General features: G+C 43.0%; 1 protein-coding gene across 12 annotated transcripts in view; it reads right to left on the bottom strand.

Annotated features, from left to right (window-relative positions):
* IQSEC1 (IQ motif and Sec7 domain ArfGEF 1) overlaps positions 1-24396 on the bottom strand; it is a 716009-nt gene that overhangs the window by 79326 nt on the left and 612287 nt on the right. For all 12 annotated transcript variants that reach the window (XM_084635153.1, XM_084635152.1, XM_084635156.1 and 9 more), the window contains 2 exons: positions 20259-20541; positions 10048-11312 (listed from right to left, as the gene is read on the bottom strand). In XM_084635153.1, coding sequence (XP_084491279.1) covers positions 10048-11312; positions 20259-20541 — 1548 coding nt within the window. The remainder of the gene's footprint in view (positions 1-10047; positions 11313-20258; positions 20542-24396) is intronic.

The raw sequence follows: 24396 nt of genomic DNA, 5'->3' as shown, positions 1-24396 counted from the left end.
AGAGGACTTACCAGTATGCCAGAGTCCTGAGCAGGGGGCGTGGCCTCAACCAGAAGAGGCGTGGCCTCAACTCCCCTGGCCCTTTAACTCTTGATTTAAAGGGCCAGGGCTTCAGCTGCAGTAGTGGCGGCTGGGAGCCCGGGGCCCTTTAAATCACCCCCGAGCTACTAGCTGCAGAGGCGGCTGGGAGCCCCGGGGTGATTTAAAGGGCCCAGGGCTCCAGCTGCCGCTACCGCAGCGGAGCCCTGGGCCCTTTAAATCACTGAGGAGCCCTGGGGGCTCCCGGCTGCCACCGCTACCCTGGGGCTCTGGCAGAGCTTTAAAGGGCCTGGGGCTCTGCTGTGGTACCAGCGGCCGGAGCCCCGAGCCCTTTAAATCCCCGTCTGAGCCCTGCTGCCCGAGCCCTGGGGTAGCGGTGGCCGGGCTCCATGGGGAATTTAAAGGGCCCCGGGAGAGTAGCGGGGGCTGGAGCTCTGGGGCCCTTTAAATCTCTGCCAGAGCCCCACCACTGCCGCTACCCCAGGGCTCAGGCAGCAGGGCTCAGGCCTGGATTTAAAGGGCCCCGGAGTTCCAGCTGCTGCTACTGCCCTGGGGCCCTTTAAATCCCCACCAGAGCCTGGCCGCCGCTACCCCAGGGCTCGGGCAGCAGGGCTCAGGCCAGGATTTAAAGGGCCCCAGGGGGGGAGAGGTAGCAGTGGCTGGAGCTCCAGGGCCCTTTAAATCCCTGCCGCAGCTCCACCGCCGCTACCCCAAGGCTTTAAATTGCCCTCTCGATACGCCGTACAGGGGCGTACCGGCTTACTTTCACCTCTGCACTGGGGGGGTGGGGGGGGGAGAACCTCCTTGCAGAGCTCTGCTACACAACCCCCATCTAGGTGTGCAGTTGGCAATTCCTCTAGCACTCTCCAAGAGGGAGGTGCACCAGAGGCTGGTCCTAGCTGGTATCCCAGGATCGGAGAATGCCTGCACTACAACTGGGGGGACTGGGAGGACCACATGGTGCTTGGCCAGTGCATGGGGCTTTCCATCCCTCATGCCTCCCATCATGTGCTCCAGAAGGCAAGAGCAGCCCTACTGCCCTTCTCTTGCATTTTCCTTGAGTGGGTCCTATGGGAGGGTGCTCCCTGCCCACCTCTCGCCCCTCACCCTCAGCACCTTATTATCAGGCCCCTGCCCCTCCAGACTCCCTGTCCACCCATTATGTACCTCTGCCTCTGAGCTGTGCATACTCATGCTCCACACCCTTCCTTTCCTCATCCACATGTCTTGCCCCAACATCAAGTGGTGGAACCTCCTGCCAACCAGGAAGGTGAGGAACCCCGGTGGGCTAGTTCCTCTCTGGTCCCGCAGCTGTTGGGGACATTAGTTGGTGGCTCCTTCATGCCTATGCTCATGGTTCCATGAAGGATCTCTCCTACTTTACACTACCACAGACATGGCCACTTATACAATGCATTTTAAAACCATTCCACCTATTATCTGTGGGTCCTCAGAAACATTTGTCACCTACCATAATCAACCTTACACACTTCTATACAGTACTGTATAATCACTGTACTATACTGTACTTCATCATTTAGTACTAATAAGGCAGTATTGGTGGGATATAGGACCTGAATATCCCAAGGTCTTCAAGTCCAGCTGACTGGTAAACCAGGCATTTCCAGACTGCAGTCAAAAAACAAACAAGGACAAACCCAGGATCATTCTTTTAAAAAAATTAACAACCCAAAGGCTTCCTACAGTCTGGCTTCTCAATGAGCCCAACCACAAAGTTTGAATCCATCAAAAGAAAGCCTTTCCAGGTAGTGTTTTCCTCCTGCCTACAAAGAAGGAATGGTTTCTAATGTCATTTAGATCTGGCTATTCAGACCACATCTCCCTCAGATTGTGCTGGGGGAATTGCCTAATTAAACACAGCTGGCCCCACCAGACTTCCCTACCAGCTCCTGCAGTTAGGGCATGCAGCTATGATCTTTCCTCAGGGAATGAGTGGTACAACACTCTTCCTGCCAACCCATGCACAGGGTCTGTTCTCTCAGTTACAACTAAAAATCTGTGTGCACAGGACTGCTTTTCAGGTAGAAATTTGGTCTACTCTGGGGATAACAGAAGTTCAGATGAAGCAGATGCCACAAAACATCTTTAAAAAGTATGTATTTTTAGCAACATTAAACAACTGCTCCTAGTCTGATACCAAATTATAGCCTAAAACCAAGTGTTATTGCCAAGATATGAACTCCTGGAAATAGACGTTTTGTTGTATTCATGGCTGTGCTCTCTATTGCCCTGTTCCCTGATGATCTCTGACCTGCTTACATTTTGCAGAAGACATCCAACAAGTGGGCAATTGGAGCAATCATCCTAGGCTTGTCTACTACACCCTAGCTTACCATGCAAAATAGGCAAAAGGTCTTCAGCTTTTGAAAATAATCACTCAGCTATATAAGCAAGTAAAATCATGCATATACTTCCAACAGAGCTAGGTGGAATTCCACAGGATGTCATTTTTATTGTGGCAATGGAGAGTGATTTTTCATTACTGTACTTTTAAAGCCTTGCTGTTTCATAAACTAAAAAATAATTTAAAAAAATCACATTCAATTAGGTAACAGAGCACCTCCTCCTCTAAAAAGGAGAGTTCAGCCTCTTTGTTAGGGATTGTTTTATCTCCTCCAATTTAAAATTCAGAAAGAACGGAATTGTTATATATAGTTTTCTATTTCTCAGAACTATGGCAATGACAAAATGAAATGAAAGTAGCCCTAAACACCATCTCTGCATGGTCCTCTGTAAGATGCAGACTTTTGGAAACCTTGACTTCTCCAGTTAAGAGGCTTTGAAGTCACTTATGGGCAGTGGAATTTTTAAACCTCCCCAGATATACTCGGATGAACAGTGTAGCTTATTGCTAGAGAAACAGATCTAAAGTGATGTGACTTATTTTTCAAATTACCTTTGGACATATAAGATACCATGACATACCTGTGCACTAAGAGCAATAGACACATGACACTATTTGAAGGTAACTCAAAAGTTAATCCAAACTGACACTGTACAGTGCATCAAAGCAATCAAATGGAATAACTAATAGTGGGGCGCGGAGGGGAAGGGTTCTTTACAGTAAAGGGCATTTCACTTGTAAACCACTGAGTGTGCTACCTAGAGGGTGCCCTAAAGCAATTTCTATCATATCAATTGCCCCAAAGCAATTCCAGTCCCACAGGTTCCCTCTTTAGTAGTTTCCTATTAAAACTTTTAAGAATAAAGTTCAGTATCCTTAAAGTTGTTTTCCCACCACCTGTTCACAAGTGTTAAAGCTGCATGTTCTATCAGGTGCTGTTCTTGAAAGTGAGATTGCTTGCAGGAGCAACAAGGGGTTTACATGGAATGTCACAATGCCATGTTGGCATCCTTTCATCTGCAAGAGACGGTGGAAATTGCAGCCTATGATGTAGATGGTCTGCAATGTCTCATGTGACTGAATAGGCCAAATCGAGATTTGCATGATCTTTGGCAGTTATTGAAAATGTATATATCTTGGTTGGGAGCTGCCTGCTTCCTATGGGCTCTTTTCTCTTCAAGCTGTAGGAGCCAGCTCCTGTCATGGACTTTGATACCCTGATGGAGATGATGGCACCACTTGTTACAATCACTTGCCAAGATTTCCCATTGGTCAGGATCAATTCCAAATTCCTTCATCTCTCGCTTGCATGTGTCTTTATAGCGAAGCTTGGGACATCCTGTTGTTCTTCTTCCCTCTGATAGCTCCCCGTATAGCATGTCCTTGAGTATATATCTGTCTTCCAACCTATTCAGATGGCCCAGCCAGTGCAGTCATCTTTGCTTGAGCAGGGCTATCACAGTTGGTAAACTTGCCCTTTGAAGAACCTCTGAGTTGGGGACTTTATCTTGCCATTTGGTGTTGAGTATGAGGCGTAAACAAATGTAGGTGGAAACTGTTTAACCTTTTCTCCTGATGAGCACAAGTTGTCCATGTTTCCCCACCATACATGAGAGTGCTGACGACGCAAGCTTGGTACACCAGCATTTTGTTCTTGTTGGTAAGCTTTGAGTTATTCCATGCCCTTTTAGTTAGTCTGCTAAAGGTGGCGGCAGCCTTTCCAATGCGAACGTTTAGTTCTTGATCCAGTGAGAGGTTAGTGGTCACTGTAGAACCTAAATAGCTGAGCTTTTGGACTACTTTGAGCTGGTTTGCATTTAAGGTAACTGAAGGATCTTGTGGAACCCCCTGTCCTAATACAACCATTTTCTTGATGCTGATGGTGAGAGCAGATGCCTGACAAGCACTTGAAAGGCAGTCCATGAGTTCTTGTAATAGATCTTCATTGTGGGCTACAAGGGCAGCATCAGCAGCAAGCAGAAGTTCCCTATTTGGCACCTTTTTGACTTTGGTCTTTGACTTAAGTCCCGACAGGTTGAAGAGTTTCCTCATCTGATCTTGTGTGGAGATCCACTCCATCTTTCATGTCCTTAAACCCACAGTTCAAGAGTACGGAGAAGAAGATTCCAAAGAGTGAAGGGGCAAGAACACTTCCTTGCTTCACTCTGCTTTTCATCTCAAAGCTGTCCAAAGTGGACCCGTCAAACAGGATTGTTGCTCTCATGTTGTTGTGGAATGAACGTATAAAACTTAATGGGGTTGGTGCAAATAGACCTGCTCTGCTGACTGTGTCGAATGCTTTGGTTAGGTCCACAAAGATGTACAATGGTCGGTTTTGCTCTTTGCACTTTTCTTGGAGCTGACACAGAGAAAATATCATGTTTAGTTGATCTTCCAGCCCTCAATCCGCACTGCGATTCAGGGTAGACACAATTCGCCAGCTGTTGTAGGCGCACTAAGATGACTTTTGCGAAAGCTTTTCCTGCTACACCTAGTAGGGAAATACCCCTGTAGTTGTTGCAGTCTCCCTTTTCACTTTTTATACAAAGCGATGATGTTTGCATCATGCATCTCTTGTGGTACCTCACCCTCTTTCAAGCATTTAAGTAGCAGCTGATATGGTAATAAGCTGTCTTTCCCGCACTTGAGGATTTCCTCTGGGATGCCATCTTTTCCAGGAGCCTTGCCACTTAATAGCAAATCAATGGCCTTGCTTAGCTCTTCTACAGTGGACTCCACATCTAGCTCTGGCATGACCTGTAGAGTTGTATTTGGTCCAGTGATTTGCTGGTGAGGTTTCATTCTTGTGTGTATAGCTCTGAACAGCGTTCAGCCCAATGAGACAACTGCTTGCTCTTATCTGTAATGGATTTCACCGCTGTGCAATTTGAGAGGGGCAACCCTGTTGACAATGGGACCTAGAGCTTTCTTCAGGTCATTATACATGACTGAGGTTTCCTGTGTCTAAGGATGTCTGTATCTCTTCACACAGCTTGATCCAGTAATGATTTGCACAGCGCCTGCTTGCTCGTTGTATCTCAGTTTCTGCATGTCAAAGTCTCACTTTGGTGCTCTTTGTTGGCTTCTTGTGGTGTTCCAGATAGGTAATAGTTCCACTTAATTTTCTTCAAACCAGTCCTTTTTTGATGATCTCTTTTCCCCAAATGTAACTAAAGCTGTTTTAAGGATTGTTGTTGTTAAAATCTTCCCAAAATTCCTCTGCCTTCTCTGGTAATGACTTCCCATGCATGGTAAGTTCAAAAGCCTTCACAAACTCCTGGCATTACCTCTGGTTTTCGGTGTAAATAGCATTGATTGTGGGCTTGCTCCTAGGTTTTGCTTTATGTGGTTTCTTGGCTGTAATCTTCGCTTTGCTAATAAATCAAGGAGGAGAGGTCGGTGTCATAACCAGCACTGTGGAACGTGCGAGTGTTCTGGACGAAGGGTAAGTCTTTCCTTCTTATGATAACAAGGTCCTTTGTTAATTGGTGCCAGTGGCCTGCTTGTGGATGTCACCATGACACTTTGTGGTGATCTTTTCCTGTAAAATATGAATTGGTAATGCACATTTGGTTTTGGACGTAGAATTCAAGAAGTCGTTGGCCATTCTCATTCATCTTGCCAATGCCAAAATGTCCTAGGCAATCTAGCCACCAGTTGTTGTCTGCACCAACTCTTGCATTATCACCACCAAGGAGGAAAAGTTGCTCAGTTGCTAGTATTCTTTTGATGACTTGATGCAGAGTCGTAAAATGTATCCTTCTCCTCGGGGCTAGATATGAGTGTTGCTGCATAGGCATTAATGATGTTCACAGAGCTGATGGTTGTCTGAAGTTCAAGAGAGACGATACACTCTGACTTCCCAATGGGTGTTTCTCAGACAGTGGTTTTCAAACTTTTTTTCTGGTGACCCAGTTGAAGAAAATTGTTGATGCCCATGACCCAACGGAGCTGGGGATGAGGGGTTTGGGGTGTGGGAGGGGCTCATGGCTGGGGCAGAGGGTTGGGCTGCGATTGAGGGGTTCAAGGTATGAGAGGGGGGCTCTGGGATAGGGCAGAGGGTTGGGGTGGGGGAGGAAGTCAGGGCTCTAGGCTGGGAGTGCAGGCTCTGGGGTAGGGCTGGGGATGAAGGGTTTGGGGTGCAGAAAGGGGCTCAGGTTGGGGTGTGGGGTTACCTCAGGTGACTCTCGGTCAGTGGCGGTGTCAGAACAGGTAGGGACTAGCTTGTCTTAGCTGGGCAGCACCGCCGACGGGACTTTTAACAGCCTGCCACGACCCAGTGCCTTACATTCTGCGACCCCGTACTGGGTCGCGACCCGCAGTTTGAAAATTACTGTTCTAGGAGCTTTACCTACTTGTTTCTCTCAGCAAAAATTTTCTCTGCTGCTTTTACCTTGCCAAAAGAAGGTGTAATTGCCCTCTTGGACAGAGCCAGCATCTGCAAGTCTTACACAATGCCATGGGTCTTAAAGAAGAGCTCTAGTGCCAAGCAAGATCTATATGAAACTTGGCATGGTCTGTGCAAGTATTCTATCCATAGAATCTGGGTGACTCAGTGCAAGTTTGTAAGACTTGGCAGCCATGTGCCAACATAGACGCTCATATGGGAAAAATCAAACACACAATTAAAAAAAAAAAAATCACACAAAAGGTGCAACCTGTACTCCTACGCTACTGCGCAATGCAGAATGCTCAGAATTAACTCTGCGCAGACTTTCATGTTTCCCCTTGCAGAAATGGGGCTGCAAAGCTGCTGACAGCCATTAGGGACCACTGGACTCTGCGGAACCCAGCTCTCCAGCTTTCAGTGAGCAGAGCGCTCAGCCTTGCTCTGCATGCTCTGGCTGCCCAGCTTTATCCTCATTCTCCTGGGGACAGGAGAAGACATGGGAGACCCAGCTCTGGTAAAGGATAACGAAGGGCAGAGCCGCCCCACACTTCATCCTCTGGCAGGACAGTAAAAGAAGCTGGGGGGAGTAAAGGCTCTGCTGGTGATGTATGGGCTCTGGCAGAAGTAGGGTGCTGGTGTCTGGTCTCTAGGAATGCCCCACAGCTGGGCTCTGTGGGGAATGCGGTGCAGGTGTCTGGGGGTGCCCCACACAGCCCCCTCCATCACCTCCCAACTGAAATTGGCTTGTTGTAATGATTTCTTTAACTCTCTGCTCCTGGTGGAATCTTTTTTGTTGTCTGTATTTTTGACATACTTGTTGACAGGTATTTTGAAATAAATTACAAAAATAATTGAAACTGGAGTGATTATATTATGTTATTTTGACAAATAAAATATGCAGAATTTAAAATATTGTGCACATAATTTAACATTTTGGTGCAGAATTCCCCCAGGAGTAAACCTGAGTTATTGTATATTACTGTGTTTCTGAGGGCTTGCCACTGACAGGATAAAAAACAAAAAACAAACACACACCATATCACTAACTGTAAATTCAATAGCATTCTTTATCCTCTCAGTTGCCCAACCAACAATGCAGAAAGATCACTTAAATGTCTTTTGAAGAACAGTCTCTTCTGTTCTCTTCTGTACATGTTCGGGGTTTGTTTTTTCCCCCCCCATTGTCAGCTCCATACTGACAGGGCAGCATGTGATCAGGGAGCAGCTGACAGTTTCAGATGCCATCATTCATTTGTGTGTGTTGCCTGAGTACTTTTCCTTACCTTAAGTTTGTTTTCCACAACCCACCAAAAGAGCTGTATGTCAGACCTGAAGCTCAATGAAAAAAACAAACCAAAAAAACCACCACACCATACTCAGAGTCTAATGGCTTGACAGAAATGCATCACCACATCAGGCATTTTAAAAGGTCATCCAAACTGTTTCATTGTTCTCTCCTTTTTCAACCAACTGCAATCTTTGAAGACAGTCTAAAAATAGAAAATGGAAATGCCCTTCCCCTTATAAGATGCCAGTGAATTAAAGGCACTTTAAATGCCTTTTGCAAAGAACCTCAAAAAGCACACACACATCCCTACACCTTAAGGTTTTTACAGTCAGACCTGGCTGATCCATATTTAATATTGTACTAGAATATGAAGCCATATATGAAGGTGTCAACAGATTTATATGATTTGCAATGTTACAGCATATAATAGACAAACTGAGGATTTATTAATCCAAATAAAATAAATTGCAACACTGGCAGCTAAATAGGAACAGTAAACTGACTTGTATGAAATTGCAATGGAAGCTGAAGCACCCAGTAGCTCATTAGAAGCTACAAAATTCTCACAAAAAAGGTCCTGCAAGACTTCAAGAAGAATTCCTAACACTTCTGCAAATAGCACCATGGCTGCCAATGTTTTTAAAAGGATAAGAATGAATCTTGGCATTTGTCCAGCACTCTTCATCTACACATACAGAGGAGGTTTATAGATATTAATTAAGCCCAGAAGAAGTTTGTGACTAATGTAATTATACCCATTGTACAGATGGGGAAAAAAAAGGCACAAAAGTATCTTTCCATACAGCAAAATCAATAATACAGCCAAGAATAGAATCTAGAAATTCTACTACCCAGTTACTGCTCTAACCATCAGATTACATTACTTGTAATTAGATTTGACTGTTTAACTTCAGTTATTTGAAGACAAGGAATTTTTAAAAAGTAGTATATGTCTTACCCTGTACCCTCTGTATTGGTTGCTTTTAACAGTTACAAAATGGTCTCAAATGAAGAAATTATCCGTTGAAGTCAACAGCAAAATTCCCCATTGACTTTAATGATTCCAGGATTTCAATCATTTTTAAATGCATGGGTGACAAAATTTATAACATCCACATATGACTACGTGGGGAAAAAAGTTGAATCTATAATACTTACAATGACCAAAAGCCAGACAGGGTGAATCATTTTCCAGAAGCTAGTGGTTTATTTTGTCCTATAGTCTCTTCAAATTGTTAGTACGGCAAAAACTTGTCATGGATATTTTTAGTAAAAGTCACGGACAGGTCATGGGCAATAAAGAAAAATTCACAGAAGCCGTGACCTGCCCGTGACTTTTACTAAAAATGTCTGACAAAATGGGGATCTGAGGGTCCCCCACTGCCTACAGTGAGGCAGCAGCATGGGGTCTAGGAGCTCCAGGGGTCCCCACCATGGGTTGGATGTCGGAGCTCAAGGGTCCCCCCCACCACCCTTGGCTTGGAGCTCCAGGGGCCACCAGAGGCGGTGGGGGTACCCCGCAGCTCCCTGCCCCTGGGGACAGCAGGGACCTTGCAGATTCTGACCGCTGTGGGCTGAAGTCATGGATTCCAGGACTTCCACAATCTCAGTGAGTAAATCGTAGCCTTGCCATATGCTATTTTTCTTCTCATACTCATTGTTAACTGTAAAGATGTCAATTTTATTCATGATGACCAATAACATGCCACACAGAACAATCATGCACTGCACCGACAAGGGAACAGGTATATGACCTAACTGGCCCATTTCCATATCTAACTGCTATGATTTCTATGCACATCTACGGCTTTCTTTTTGCTTCTTACTTAAAACTCCTCCAGCGGTAGGTCTGGGGGGTTATTTTATCAGTCTTATTCATCCTCCAATTCGGAGTTACATATTCCTTCATTTGAGGGACTGAAATATTACCAAATGAGAGGGAAAACAGAACAGCATTGTACTTACTTATTAAAAAGGTTCAGTCCAATCCTATAATGGCGTTTTCGGATAACATCATTACTGAAGGCAGGCGAATCCCAGCTGTTCCGAGTTTCTTTATGGTACGTTTGTTTGCTTAAGGTTTGTTCCCTTAGGCTGTCTCTAGAAGAGGACTCAGAGCTGCAATTTATTGTGTCGTTAGAATTGGAAGTGCTATTGATGCTGTCATTGTCACCATCAGAATAATCAGACTCTGATTTGCTTTGCCTGTTTGCTGTGCCATTAATTGCTAAGTGACTATCAATAGGCCTTGGCTTGTGTCTAGCCTCCTGTTCTTCTCGGGATATAATCTTGGTAGGAATACCATGTGGGATATGTTTTGGGCTTCCTTGCTGACTAGTGATTCCCCGATCATATGCATTTTGTCTCTTTAATGAGCCTCTTTCTGAGCGATCACTTAAGTCCACTGAACTGTCACTAGGTGGTTCTATGGTTAGCAATGGCAGATGATCCATTCTCATCCTTTGCTCCTGGCATTCCAGCGAAGGGGTGCTCCTGCAGCTTGTATCAGTGTCTATCTTATCATCCTTGTGGGTCATGGACCAGTACTCTTGAGAAGAGTTCACTGACCGAAGCCTCAAGTCAGATTCTGTGCTAGATGGTCTGTCCACTGATTGGGAAAGGGGAAGAGGTGGAGATAGCTCTTCCTCATCAATGTATAATGTAACATCACTATATGATGCGGTCATCTCATCAAGTTTCCTGTGATCCACGTTATGGATTGCTGGCTTAATTTGACTACAACTATCCCTCTCCATTTCACGACTTCTGACTTGATCAGGAGTCTGGACTTCATCAGAATGTAGACTACGGCAATTTAGTGCATCATCGATTGATTCTGCAAGAGATTTGACCTGCCTTGAAAAAGCATCCTCCAGTTCTGTTATAGCATCAGCAAAATCAGTGGATGCTGCTGGAGATTTCATTGTGGCCGATTCTCCAAGGTCACCACATTCAGATTGGACAAGGGCTCCTATTTTTGACCCATCATTTGTAAGAGAAACTTGCTTCCCTTCAAAGTAGGAGCTATGGACTTTCTCAGGTCCTTCAAAGGAAAACTGCATTCTCATATTGGACAGCACAATGCGTCTTGACATACGATTTTCAGACATAGAACTTCTAAGCCGCTCAAAATTTTTGTTCATCTGATACTGGCGAAAAGCTGTTTGTATAGTACGAGCAGCATGTCTAGTTATGAGACGGCCCCCATATTTCCGTTCTAGCATTTCCACCTAGAAAGGAAATAAATAAATATTTTATAATGCAAGGACTCACTAAAAAGTTACTGGCTGACACCAGATGCTTAGATATATCTTTAACTAAAATATAATTTTCTGTGGTATTTATATACATCTAAAGAACTTTCAAAGAGACAAATATTCAACATGTAAAAAAATAAAACCCTCAAACTCAGTAGATTAGCTATATAATTTCATATAAAATTTGAGTGGTCCTTTAAAAAAAAAAAAGCTTGTCATAATGTCATTTCCATTTTTATTTATATATATAAAGAATATATATTTTTCGGAGAAGCCATTCCAGGTGTCTGGTACAGCTGCGGTGTGCTTAAAATACTTTCTTGCTCACCTTTTCTAGCTTGCAAATATTTCAAGCAACCTCAGGAAGCAATGAAACAGGGGTGTATTTTAAGTTAACCTGGTTTTCAACAAGACACTTACACTTTCTACCTCAATCTTTTCATCAGTAAAACAGATAATACTGACTTATCTACTTCACAGAGATGCTGCAAGGATGTTGGTAAACATTTCTTCTTCAGAACATTATTATAACCTAGTGTTATCAAATATATTTACTACTATATCTATTAATAGCTGAACATACAAATTAATATATATGATTTCGTGTGGGAGAATATTCAGTTAACTAAATCTCAAAACACTGTAGGAATAATTCATGATTTTTATTGTCTTTAAAAACTACTAATATAAATTCAAAAGGAACAGTAAAATTAAAGCTGACATTTCATAAAATATATTTCCCAAGAGTGAGCAAGGATTGTTTTTCTTAAAACATCCTAAGTTATTATCCTTTAGTCACATCCAGAAGATGACACCAACACATCAAGTATACCAAGATCAACTTTCTTTTTGTTGGGCCCTTCAATTGAAAAGTATTGCTGGGGGGGGGAGGCGGAGGAAATAGATCACACAATTGCTCACTAGCCCTGTGGCTACATTTTATAATATCTTTCAACTATTTATCTTGCTTTCTGATACACCTTTGCCAATATTTGCTAACAGCTTAAATATTTTTCATGACTGCAATTAAAGCTTTCCAGAACAGCGATCCACCACGTTTATATTGTTCTGAAGGGTTACTATCTTTTAGTATAGGTCTGCGAGGCCAAATGCATGCTTCATAATGTAACATTTGCAGCCCTGATTCTCCATTAAGATGGCATAAAAGGGGCAGATGAAATTAGACCCTCTGGAGTATCTGCAGTGCAGGGGGCCTCTTCAGCCAGTCTAGAGCTCTATACAGATCCTCTGTGCAGCCCCTGGTGTAGGTGTGTGCCAGGGATGCCAGGGCTGGGAAAAAGGCCCATAAAGGGCCATTCAGTGCTGCTGTAGTTAGAGAAATCCTTGTGGCTGCTCTAACTTGCACTGCAGGTTGGACATGCCCCCAGCCAGACTCAGAATTTGGCTTAAAGCCACACTTACCCCACAACCCTGGGCTATACCTCCTAGGTGTAGCTCAGAATGTGGTCCTTCGTGTCTCAGTGTGTTGATGTTCCATGGCACCCAAAAGCTGGGTCTGAATCTTTTAATAAATTGCAAACTAGAGTCCTTATTTTTGCCACTTACTATCAATACGCGGCCAAATACCGCAAGCAGGTCACTTTCTCTCCTCTGTACAGCTTTGAATGCATTTGTGTTTCACAGATCAATGTACAGCTCGAAGAATAACTACGTATAAAATCTGTCTGTCAACGAAGCTTAGTATGCGCCAGAATCTACCTTTGAACTTTGTGAAAGTAGAATGAATTATATTGAAATTATAATTCATTAAAGAAATGCTACTTGAAGGGTTTGTTGAAATATAGTTGTCAGGAAGAGAAACATTAAGGAGTGTGAGACAATGGGTCCTCAAACTATATTAATTTAGAGCTCCTACTGAGCTAGGAGATTGGTAAACGTCAGTATGCAAATAAGATATGTATGTATATTTGTCAGTTTCTGCTTTCTTTTGTCTCTTATGTTAAATTGGCTTTGGCTTAGCTGTATAAATAAGTTATCTTGGGCCTCAGAGAGGGGCTCACATCTGGGTGCATTAGCAAAGCGCTTTGCTAATAAACAGAGTGGTCTGACAAATTATGTGAATCCTGAATCTGACTTTGACAATTTGGAGGTTCCACCGAGATGGCAACCGTCTTCACTGGGGCCATGTGACTCCTGACTGTTCTTAGGACGGCCGTGGCTGAGGACCGTCTTGTCTCCGTGTCTATCCGTCCTCCCTGTGGTGTGTTCGAGTCTGGGCGCCATCTCCGTTCGGGGATCGGCTGACCAAAGGGTTCCTCTCCCCACGGTCTAAGTGAGTGAAATTTGCACAATCGCAGCCGCACCGCGCCTTGGGTAAAACCCTTAGTGTGAAAGCAAGGGCAATTGAGGCAGTAGCCTGTGGGCTCCTTTTGTGTGTTGCACCGGGCATCACTCTGATGAACCCGACTTTCCTTCTTGTGTGATTGGTGTGTGAAGTCCTCCTGTATGGGTAACCAGACGTTTAAGTTGGGACAGTTCCCGAAAGGGACGCCGGCTCAGTTTATGTATTTTAGGAAGAGTCCGGACTCCTGTAAATTTCTGGAAAAATGGTCTAGGCTAAGGGGTCAGGTAGAGTGGCTACTACCACCATTACGCTTCTGTCCCCAGAAGCCTTTACAGCTATTCTGAGGGAAAATGGGCCCTTTCCCCACAGAAATGATCTATAAAGGGACTGCTGCAGGCAGCAGGCAGAGAGAGAATCTGATCAAAATTATTTAACTATTTGGTAATGTAATCAAAATCACTAAAGGATGTAAGGGGTTTCTATTGGAACTTAACTTGGCTGCTCCTGGTTGTGTCTAGTTGTACAAGATGGAAGTGTAATCGGGGTACAGTTGTGTAAAAGAGTAATCACAGCGCAAGGGATGTTAGGCAAAAGAGAATTGTGTGTGTGTGTGAATAGTGCTAAAATCTGAAGCTGTGTCTCCGCCATTACCTGAGAATAAACTTATAGCTTGGTACAGCAGAGAAACTATTGCAAACATGGTCTGTTGCACAAGAGGGGAAACTGAGGTACACGACCTCATGAATTTCATAAATGACCAGTGAGTGGGGTAATTCACTAGCCTGACTATAGAACAAAATAAGGACAGCCTAGAGGTAATTCTTCTGTTTTTCCTGCAATTAGCAAGGAAATTTGTAAAAGAAAGTGGTATTATTATTATTATTATTAAGCAATAATCTGTCCCCACCAGGGGGGTGGAAATTGTTTCTTTTGTTTTTAGACTCTATAAGCAAGCTAGCGCCAGCGGAAGAATAACTCGGAATACCATGGATCTATGTTTTGTGTTGTTTGTCTGTGGTGTTTGTCTTGTTGCTAGCATTGCTGTGTTTTAATGAACAGACAACCTCATGACATGGGTGGGGGATGGCTTCAAAAGGCTGACATTGGCTGGGGGGGGGAAAGATGTGTATGGGACTGCAAAAGGCTAACTCAGGAGAATTCCAAAATTCAGTGGCCACTGTTAGGATCTTGGGACAAAGACTGAGTAGACGTCTTAAAAGAAAAACTCGGCCAACCTACAACTAAATTGGCAAAAGGAGAGGTTGATTGTTTCATGCAGTGGTGGGAAGAGGCAAATCATAGGTGGACAGAATCAAAACTTGCCTCTCTCAAAGATTCTGGCTTCTATCCCACCAGATGCAACTCATTTTACCGTTGTTGATTTGTGCTCTGCTTTCTTTTCTCTCCCGGTTCACCCTGACTCCCAGTTCCTGTTTGCCTTTTCTTACAAGAGGCAACAATACACATGGACCACACTGCCCCAGGGGTATAATGAAAGCCCGTCATATTTTTCCCAAGCATTAGCCCGAGACCTTGCTGACCTTGTTTTCCTGTCCAGGTCCACACTAGTCCAATATGTAGATGATCTACTCCTCTGTTCCCCTTCATTGTCTGCCTCTGAAACTGACTCTTTAGTGCTCCTTACTGCCCTAGCAAATAAGGGTCACAAAGATTCTCGCTCTAAACTACAACTCTGTCAAGCTTCTGTCACATACCTCGGCTTTCTCCTCTCCCAGGATTCCCTGCACTTCTCCGGTTTCTGGGGCAGAGTCTTGGAGCAGGGTGAGGTCAGTGAGGGACCAGGAGGGTAAGAGGCGAGCGGATTTTGAACAAAGGAATCCATATGCTCCTTTCGACTAGGCATGCTGCAGCATGCCACAGCACACAGGCAGGGGGGTATGCCTTTGTTCTCCAACAGGGTCTAAGGTGGCAGAGAAATAAGCCACTGGGCAGTTCTTTTCTCCGTGCATCTGAGTGAGAACTCCAAGTGCACACCCAGATTGTTCGTGGCAGAAAACTATTCTAAGCCTTTTACTCTTTTCTGCCACGAACAATCTGGGTGTGCACTTGGAGTTCTCACTCAGATGCACGGAGAAAAGAACTGCCCAGTGGCTTATTTCTCTGCCACTTTAGACCCTGTTGCCCAAGGCTTACCCCCCCTGCCTGTGTGCTGTGGCTGCTGCAGCATGCCTAGTCGAAATGTCTGATTCCTTTGTTCTCCGCTCTCCTCTTACCCTCCTGGTCCCTCACTGACCTCACCCTGCTCCAAGACTCTGCCCCAGAAACCGAGAAAGAATCCTGGGTTGCCCAAGTTTGCTCTCTACATCCCGATTCCTTTTGGCGCTCACCTACTGGCGCCTTTGTAGCCCCCTTTACACTCTACCCATCTCTGGCCACCCTGCTACACGGTGTTTTGCAGGTCAAAAAGGAGGGGATGGTCTCTGCTGTAACTAAGACAGGATGGTGGGCCCCCCCATTTTAGCTCTTTTGCAGCCTGCCACTGTGCAGCCTGTACTAAAAAGCCATAATATTGGTAAACCTGTAAAAGTGGCCCAGGGGTTCCAGGGCCTGCCTCAAGCACTGTTCTTGCACAAATGCTTAAGTGTCAACAATATGAATTTATATTGGTTATGGTATGTTTATTCTCCGGTTGGATTGAAGCCTTTCCTTGTCGCAAGGCTGACTCACTGTCTGTTGCCAAATATTTGTTAAATCATATTATGCCTGCCAAGGGAATTCCTGCTACTCTGTCTAGTGATCGGGGTACACATTTTACTTGACAACTTGTTCAACACCTGGACCGTATATTGCATATTAAACATCTGTTGCACTGTCCCTACCACCTACAGAGTGCAGGTGCAGTTGAAAGACGAAATAGTGTATTTAAGCCTATGCGAGCTATGACTCCCTTTCCAGATTTGAACTTGACTCACAGTGCGCTCCTTCAATATTGCAAGGGACTAATGCAAGCTGTAAGTCACTTCCATTCACAGGTTCGAGCCCCCCGGCCCACGGAACCCACCTCCGATGCTTGCCACAACCTCGAGCCAGATGATTGGGTCTATGTACGGCGCCATCATCGAAAGCACGCCTTGGAGCCCGGGTGGAAGGGTCCTCATCAGGTACTGCTTACTACACAGACGGCTGTTAGACTATCTGGCATCGCAGCGTGGATACATGCTTCACAGTGTAAAATGGCACCATCCCCAGAGAACCAATCACCACCTCAGGACAACTCAGAGTCAATTTTGACTCCAGAAGACGACGTAGAGGAACAGTCTGCAATACCTTACAATCTATGCTCTCGTAAGGGTTGCCAGAAGCAGACGCTGTTCCTCGGCTGCTAGTATCTTACAGTCTGGGGAGACCACGATGACAATTCTTTTATTCAGCAGCAGGTGTGGATAGCTCAGACCCTTAATATTTCTAATTGCTGGGTCGGCAGCCACATCCCAGCCCACTCTCAAACTGGTGTTCTTGTCCTGGCTATCCCACTCAAGTCTCCAGACCTCACTGGAGGGCCTCGTCCGTTTAACAAAATATGGATCAGCAATGACACTTGGGAAGCGGTGGGAATAAATGCAACTAAATGGATAAATGTGATGGAGGGGAAAGGTCATTGGTGTTGGGTGTGTAATGGGACAGGGCTGGATCTGGCGAAAAGCCATTGCCTTCAGCATATTGTGGCCAATGGTGTATGGGATTATTCAAACAAAACTAAAAAGTGGCGGGCCGGGTATGGAGATATGAATTCAAACAGAGAAATCAATCTCATGTTCCCCCTACAGTCATGCAAATAACACCATTCCTTGTGAGGAGAATTACCCTGTATCCTTTGGGGGGATACTCCTCCTCCTTTGCAAACACCTATATGACAAATAGGTGCAACCGACGCTTCCTGGCCTTAATAGGCCATCACTGGGTGTGTGGGACCAGAGCTTATACCACACTACCAGCTAATTGGGCAGGAATCTGTTATCCCGTCCGACTCCTCCCACAATTCCGAGTGCTAGGAACCTTCCCTCGAGAATGCCTCCGCAATTTCAGGCGAAAAAGGGACTTAACAGATGCCCAATAGTATGTAAATAACATAAGCCCCTTAACCTGGGAAGAGGCCATTGGCAGTTCCTTCATACCATTAGGGGGGAGTAATACACCATGCAAAAAGGCTCCTAAGGTTACAAGCAGTAGTTGAAATAATGGCAAATGAAACCGGAGAAAGTTTAAAAGCCCTGGCCAAAGAAACAGGGGCAATCCAACAGATGGCCCTCCAAAACCGTCACGCATTGGACATAGTGCTGGCGGCAAAAGGAGGGACTTGTGCTCTCATTGGAAAAGACTGCTGTGTGTATATACCAGACAACACCAATGAGGTAATAGATCGTGCTAGCCACTTAGAACAAATCGCATATCTTCCCCACGAAGAGCCAAGTTCTTTGTGGAAGCAGCTAAGTAACCTTTTCAATTTCTCTGGCATAGGAAACTGGTTGTTTCAGGGAGCCCTAACTCTCCTGTTTGGAATCCTAATAATTTTTATATGTTTTCAGTTACTTTCCTGTTGTATCCAAAATTGTGTCAGGCATGCTACACAGATAGCTGCCCCAAACCAGAGTGCTAATTTGATGATTTTAAATATCACTGATGAACAAAGAAATAAAGAACGATTGATATGTGGAACCCAGTCATTGTTGTTCATTGCGTAGCTTGACCAAAAAGGAGGGATTGTGAAAGTAGAATGAATTATATTGAAATTATAATTCATTAAAGAAATGCTACTTGAGGGGTTTGTTGAAATATAGTTGTCAGGAAGAGAAACATTAAGGAATGTGAGACAATGGGTCCTCAAACTATATTAACTTAGAGCTCCTACTGAGCTAGGAGATTGGTAAACGTTAGTATGCAAATAAGATATGTATGTATATTTGTCAGTTTCTGCTTTCTTTTGTCTCTTATGTTAAATTGGCTTTGGCTTAGCTGTATAAATGAAAAGAAAAGGAGTACTTGTGGCACCTTAGAGACTAACCAATTTATTTGAGCATGAGCTTCCGTGAGCTACAGCTCACTTCATCGGATGCATACCGTGGAAACTGCAGAAGACATTATACACACACACAGAGACCATGAAACAATACCTCCTCCCACCCCACTGTCCTGGGAGGAGGTATTGTTTCATGGTCTCTGTGTGTATATAATGTCTTCTGCAGTTTCCACGGTATGCATCCGATGAAGTGAACTGTAGCTCACTCAAGCTCAAATAAATTGGTTAGTCTCTAAGGTGCCACAAGTACTCCTTTTCTTTTTGCGAATACAGACTAACACGGCTGTTACTCTGAAACCTGTATAAATAAGTTATCTTGGGCCTCAGAGAGGGGCTCACATCTGGGTGCATTGGCAAAGCGCTTTGCTAATAAACAGAGTGGTCTGATAAATTATGTGAGTCCTGAATCTGACTTTGACAACTTCATTCCTACAAATACCTTGTATGACTTTAAAATGAGCTAAAACATTGTATTTAAATTGATCTTGATCATTGTTAAATTAGAAAAACTTGTCTGTTCCATTACTAATAATACAAATTTATACACCAGAGATCATTGTAACTCAGAAATATACTGTATAAATGCATATTCTTTTGAAGTGCACCTCTTTTTGCAGTACGCATATTCTAATAAAAATGGCAAAGAGCTTAATTCTAGTCCCATCTAGAATATCTTACCTTTTAGATAATGTTGCTGTATTTTGGTTTTTTTCAGCTGATCATGGCTGTCACAGTAAACATTAAAGCAAACCAACAGAGGACTTAGTGCATGGCTCACAGTAAACAAAATAGCGTATGGTAAATATGATCTCTGTAGCAGAACCTACATGTATTGGTGTATTGTTTACTACAAATCTTTCAATTAAAAAAAAAACAAACAAAACACATGCTTACCTATTTTAAATTGTGAAACCATTGGTTCAAAAAGGACACACTGGATAGAATGTGGAAGGTAGCACATTCCAAATACGGCTACTGTCAAGATACCTCAAATGTGATTTTAAAATGTTTCATACATTTAGAAAAGAAGAAGGGCCTTTTTAGAGAGACATCCTGAAGCCCTTACACAACTTCTACTCAGATCTTAGTGAAGTCAAATGGAGTGTTGCCTGACTGAGAAAAAACTGAACGAACAACTCAAGATCTGGCAGTTCGAATTTAGTCTGACTATAGAGGAAACAGTTTTTTTTTTTTTTCAATAGCACCAAAACCATTCCAAGTTTAAAATTACTAATTTTACTGAGAAAAAAAATTGCATTATTTCACACTGTGAACAAGATATAAGCCAAATGCATGAAATCATAACCATGGGGAGAATTAAGTTTTCACTTTATGTTAATAACAAATATGGCGTTTTTTCCAATTTTGGCTGTTGCCTCAATGAGCTAAAGAAAAAGCGGACTGGAGGGGATGGAATTTTTATAATATTCAACTATGCCATCTTTGAACTAACTTGGATTTAGACAAATAAAAATGAGTCATTTTCAGCAGCACACGTGAACTTCCCTAAAGCTTTTTTTGTTGGCAAACAGACCCTTTTGCCTTATTCATAAATAAAGCAAGATAGCTTAAATACCTGCTTATCTTGTAGGTCTGAGGAGAGTTCATAGCTCTCAGAAAGTGATCTTGACCTTTTAATAGCTTCTTCCTCTGCTTGTTTTCTCAGTATTGATGTTGAGTGCTGAAGCTTAGGCCTCCGAGATCTTTGCTGCCCAGGTGAGACAGAATACAGCCCGTAAGCAGAATGGTCGTAATGGTCTGGGCTTATAGCCGAACTATGGGTTATAGGTCCTTGATGGTAAGTAGATGGGCTATCCAAAGATGTGCCAGTTTCACTACTTGGAGCTTCGCCTTCAACACTAGATAAACAAAGAAAGGGTGGGGGAAAAAAGCCTCTAGTAAGTATTATACACCAAAGATCTCAGCAGTTAACTATTAGTATAGCTCTATTAAGCTTCAGATTATCCAGACTTAATTCACTATTTGTTAAAATTCACCTGTAGTTATTTATATTGTAGGGTCAGGTAGGCGATAGGTCAACTATCATAAATTTAGCATTTACTTAAACAGATTTCTATTTTTGCTGCAGAAGTCTTGAGGCAGCAAAAGTGAGATTTCCTGTTTATGTAACAATTTTTAGTAATATTCTGAATAACTCACTTAACCATTTCTAGGCAAAAAGAAACATTTCCAAAAGGAGCTTCTTCCATTCATTTCTACTTCAGTCCACTGCAAAACTACGAAATGTATATTTATATTTTTTGTCATGTAGGTCAAAATACAAGAAATAATGTCACATCTTTAAGTTTCAATGCAGCATAAAAATATTATTTTCCCCCTTACGCAAAGTAAATTTGAGATTTTCTGTGGCCTGTGAGGTATAATGCATTCATAGAAATTAAAGACGGGGAAAAATATCTATGAGGGCAATCTAATCGCTTTGCCAGTGCAGGATTATTCTCTCACTATATTTTGTAGAGCTTTGTCCAATCCAGTTTTAAAATACCCCAGGAGATGGGGTTTTCTAGCTAACAAAGGACCATAACTTCAGGTGTGGAATACACATTAGGACTACTTGAGACCTCTCAAAAACAAATATTCGGTTTTCATACAAATAATACTAATACTTAGGAACCAGGGGAAGAGAAATCCAGGAAATGTGACATACAACCAGAATTTTTTCTAAACTGAATCTTGTCCAAAGTTTACCTTGAGGTACCATTTATTCTTTAATGGCATATTGCATTAGCTTTTTGCATTTATGTTAGAAAACTCTTACAGTACAAGATGCCATATTTCTTTTTCATACAGCTCAAATCAAACATTGACAGATTCCATGTTTATCTTGCTTACATACCATGTTGACAGGAAATGGATTTTCATTTACACTGGTTTTCAAAAGACTCAGCAACACACCCTTTCCCACGTGTGCACAAAACACAGACTTTCCCTACCTACCTTTTGTTTTAAGAGCAGATACACCAGGACTCTCAAGAAATAAAATTCCACGTGCCCTCACCCTGGTTTACACTCATGTATTACTTTCATATAGCTCACATACACTCAAACATAAAAAAGCTCTTCTGTTGTCTCTTAGAAATGAAATGCTAAGGTCCCTGTTAGACACATACCACAGCAGTCCCTTCAGCAGTTCAAAGTACAGAGTGATTTCTGAAAGAACATTCTCCAGTAGATTGCAGTGCCAGAACAGATCAAGGTTAACACTGTCAAACCTCTTCTGGCTTGAACAGTGTGTAGTTGTGTAAGTGGGGAAAAAAAAAGGCTCTTAGATTTCTCCAAATATTTCTACAAACATTTAAAATCGAAAGCAATTCCTCTTTCCTTGCCCCACCAAAACGTGACTCTCCCAAAAAAGGTGTTTTCAGACATGCAAACAGGAAAGATTTCAGTCTATACACAAATCACTTTTTCTGAAAAGGAAGCTGACAGGAAACTAAATCCCTTTCCCTTTAAATACAGCTGGGTTTCAATTAAAAAAATTAATTATCCCAAATTTAGTAACTGACATTGAAAATATGAAGCCATCCATTTAAAAAATTTAAAATAAAAAATCTTAATAAATTCCATTGAGAATTTCCTTACCAAACTGCATCATATTGCCTCTTTCAGCGCTAAGAAGAATTTTTCCAGTTGAGGGTTGAATTGTTAGGCTGCATTTGTTTGTACCTAGTAAGTTCCTAATTAAAATTTATCCATGTAAGTAGTTTCAGTACAAGCACATTAAACTTTGTTTTATACTCTAGTTATGACAAGCGATGCCAGACTATCACAAAGTTTTAATATTTTTCCTTTCTTAGCTCTAACATTTTTTGCCCTTCTCCCCTCTTAAATTGTAAAAGATTTAATAATCCTTCTACTATGATGATTACCACACTGACATTTTAATAATGATTATTTCAGTACATGGCTTCTTAATGACCTTCAATGCCATTAATAAAAAGTTGCAGCACTGATTTGAAAGACATTGTTTTTTTGGGACCAAGTCATGGATTTTCTGAAATTCTCTGGTCTTCCCTCTTAATATTTTAAGGTTTTTTTTTCCCCCCAGCAGTGAACGCAACCCCTGAATTATAGGCAAAAAGAAAAGGAGTACTTGTGGCACCTTAGAGACTAACCAATTTATTATGAAGTGAGCTGTACCTCATGAAAGCTCATGCTCAAATAAATTGGTTAGTCTTTAAGGTGCCACAAGTACTCCTTTTCTTTTTGCGAATACAGACTAACACGGCTGCTACTCTGAACCCTGAATTATTGGTATAGCTAATCTCATTTTGGTTGTAAACCCACTCCCTGCTACCACGTGTCTGACCTTTGAAGCAGCAGTGAAGTAATTATTTTTTACAACGTGCAGCCCTCCTGTAGGAGAGGCTTTTCAAGTAAGCAAGCCAGATCTCCACTGCATATTTGGATGCTTTCTTCATTTCTCCACCTTCATTGCCCACTAATTTAAAAGGTGGCTTGTGTGTGCGCATGCTCACGGGAGTGAGAACAGAATCAAATATGAAATTCACCTGTCAAACACACCTTCCCTCTCCCTTATTAAAAATGTCATTCAAGGCAAGTATGACCATTTTAATAAATGTGATTTGTGTTTGGTATTAAGGACAGCTAAAGTCACTTTTTCCAAACTGTTATTGAGCTGCACATTGCCCCATCATATAATGGATTTAACAGAACTGTGGCAGTTAGGAGAGTAGGTCTTATTTTACAACAGCAATGGGCTGGTGAGGATCATCTCCACCCCCATTACTCCTGACAATGGTTATACTAAAGTGGCAGCTCTCAACCTTTCCAGACTACTGTACCCCTTTCAGAAGTCTGATTTGTCTTCCGTACGCCCAATTTACACCTCACTTAAAATCTATTTTCTTACAAAAATCAGACATAAAAATACAAAAGTGTCACAGCACGCTAGTACTGAAAAATTGCTCACTCTAATTTTATAATTAAAGGGTAAAAATGAATCAACTGGAATATTGTTTATATGGCTCTATACACTGAAATGTAAGTACAAGTCATTGTCTGTGAAGTTTTAGTTTGTACGGACTTCGCTAGTGTAGCCGGTTGTAAAACTAGGCAAATACAGTATCTAGATGAATTGGTGTGCCTCCTGGAAGTGTACCTCTGGTTGAGAGCCACAGTACTTAAGGTAACTCATTTCCTCCAAAATGGATTCCAGACAGGAGTCCCTCAGAGTACGAGCAGAGGAGGAGGCCATCACCAGACTTTCACCCAGCCACGGATTAGGAGTCACATTCTCATCCTGTGTGAGGACGCTGCTCTGCCCTTGTAGTGACAATTACAATCATGAGATTCACCCTGTCTGGAAGGGTAAACAGTGATTTCTCAGGATATGGCTACACTAGAAATGTAAGTCTACTTGTGTTAGGTCTACTTCCACCACTTCAGTAATAGCTGAGGTGGCTGTATGTCCACACTACCCTCCTTGGGTTCCTGGTATGCGTCCTCATGTGGAGCACTTCCACCAACCTAGGAGGGGCAAGTGTGGGGAGCTGAGACACCAGTCTCTCAGCTCCTCTAGCAGCTCCCTGTCGGGAGCCTGGCTGCCCCACAGGCTCCTGATGGGCTCCCCTCAACCCCCATTTTGTCTACCTGCTCCACACCAGGAGTGGGGGGAAGCCACAGAGGGCTTCTGCCCTCCCCGTTTCCCACTGGGAAACAAGTACACACAC

This window comes from Lepidochelys olivacea (genome assembly GCF_965140295.1).
Source record: "Lepidochelys olivacea isolate rLepOli2 genome assembly, chromosome: 7".
Taxonomy (NCBI): Eukaryota; Metazoa; Chordata; order Testudines; family Cheloniidae; genus Lepidochelys; species Lepidochelys olivacea.
This window is presented reverse-complemented; position numbering and strand designations above follow the sequence as displayed.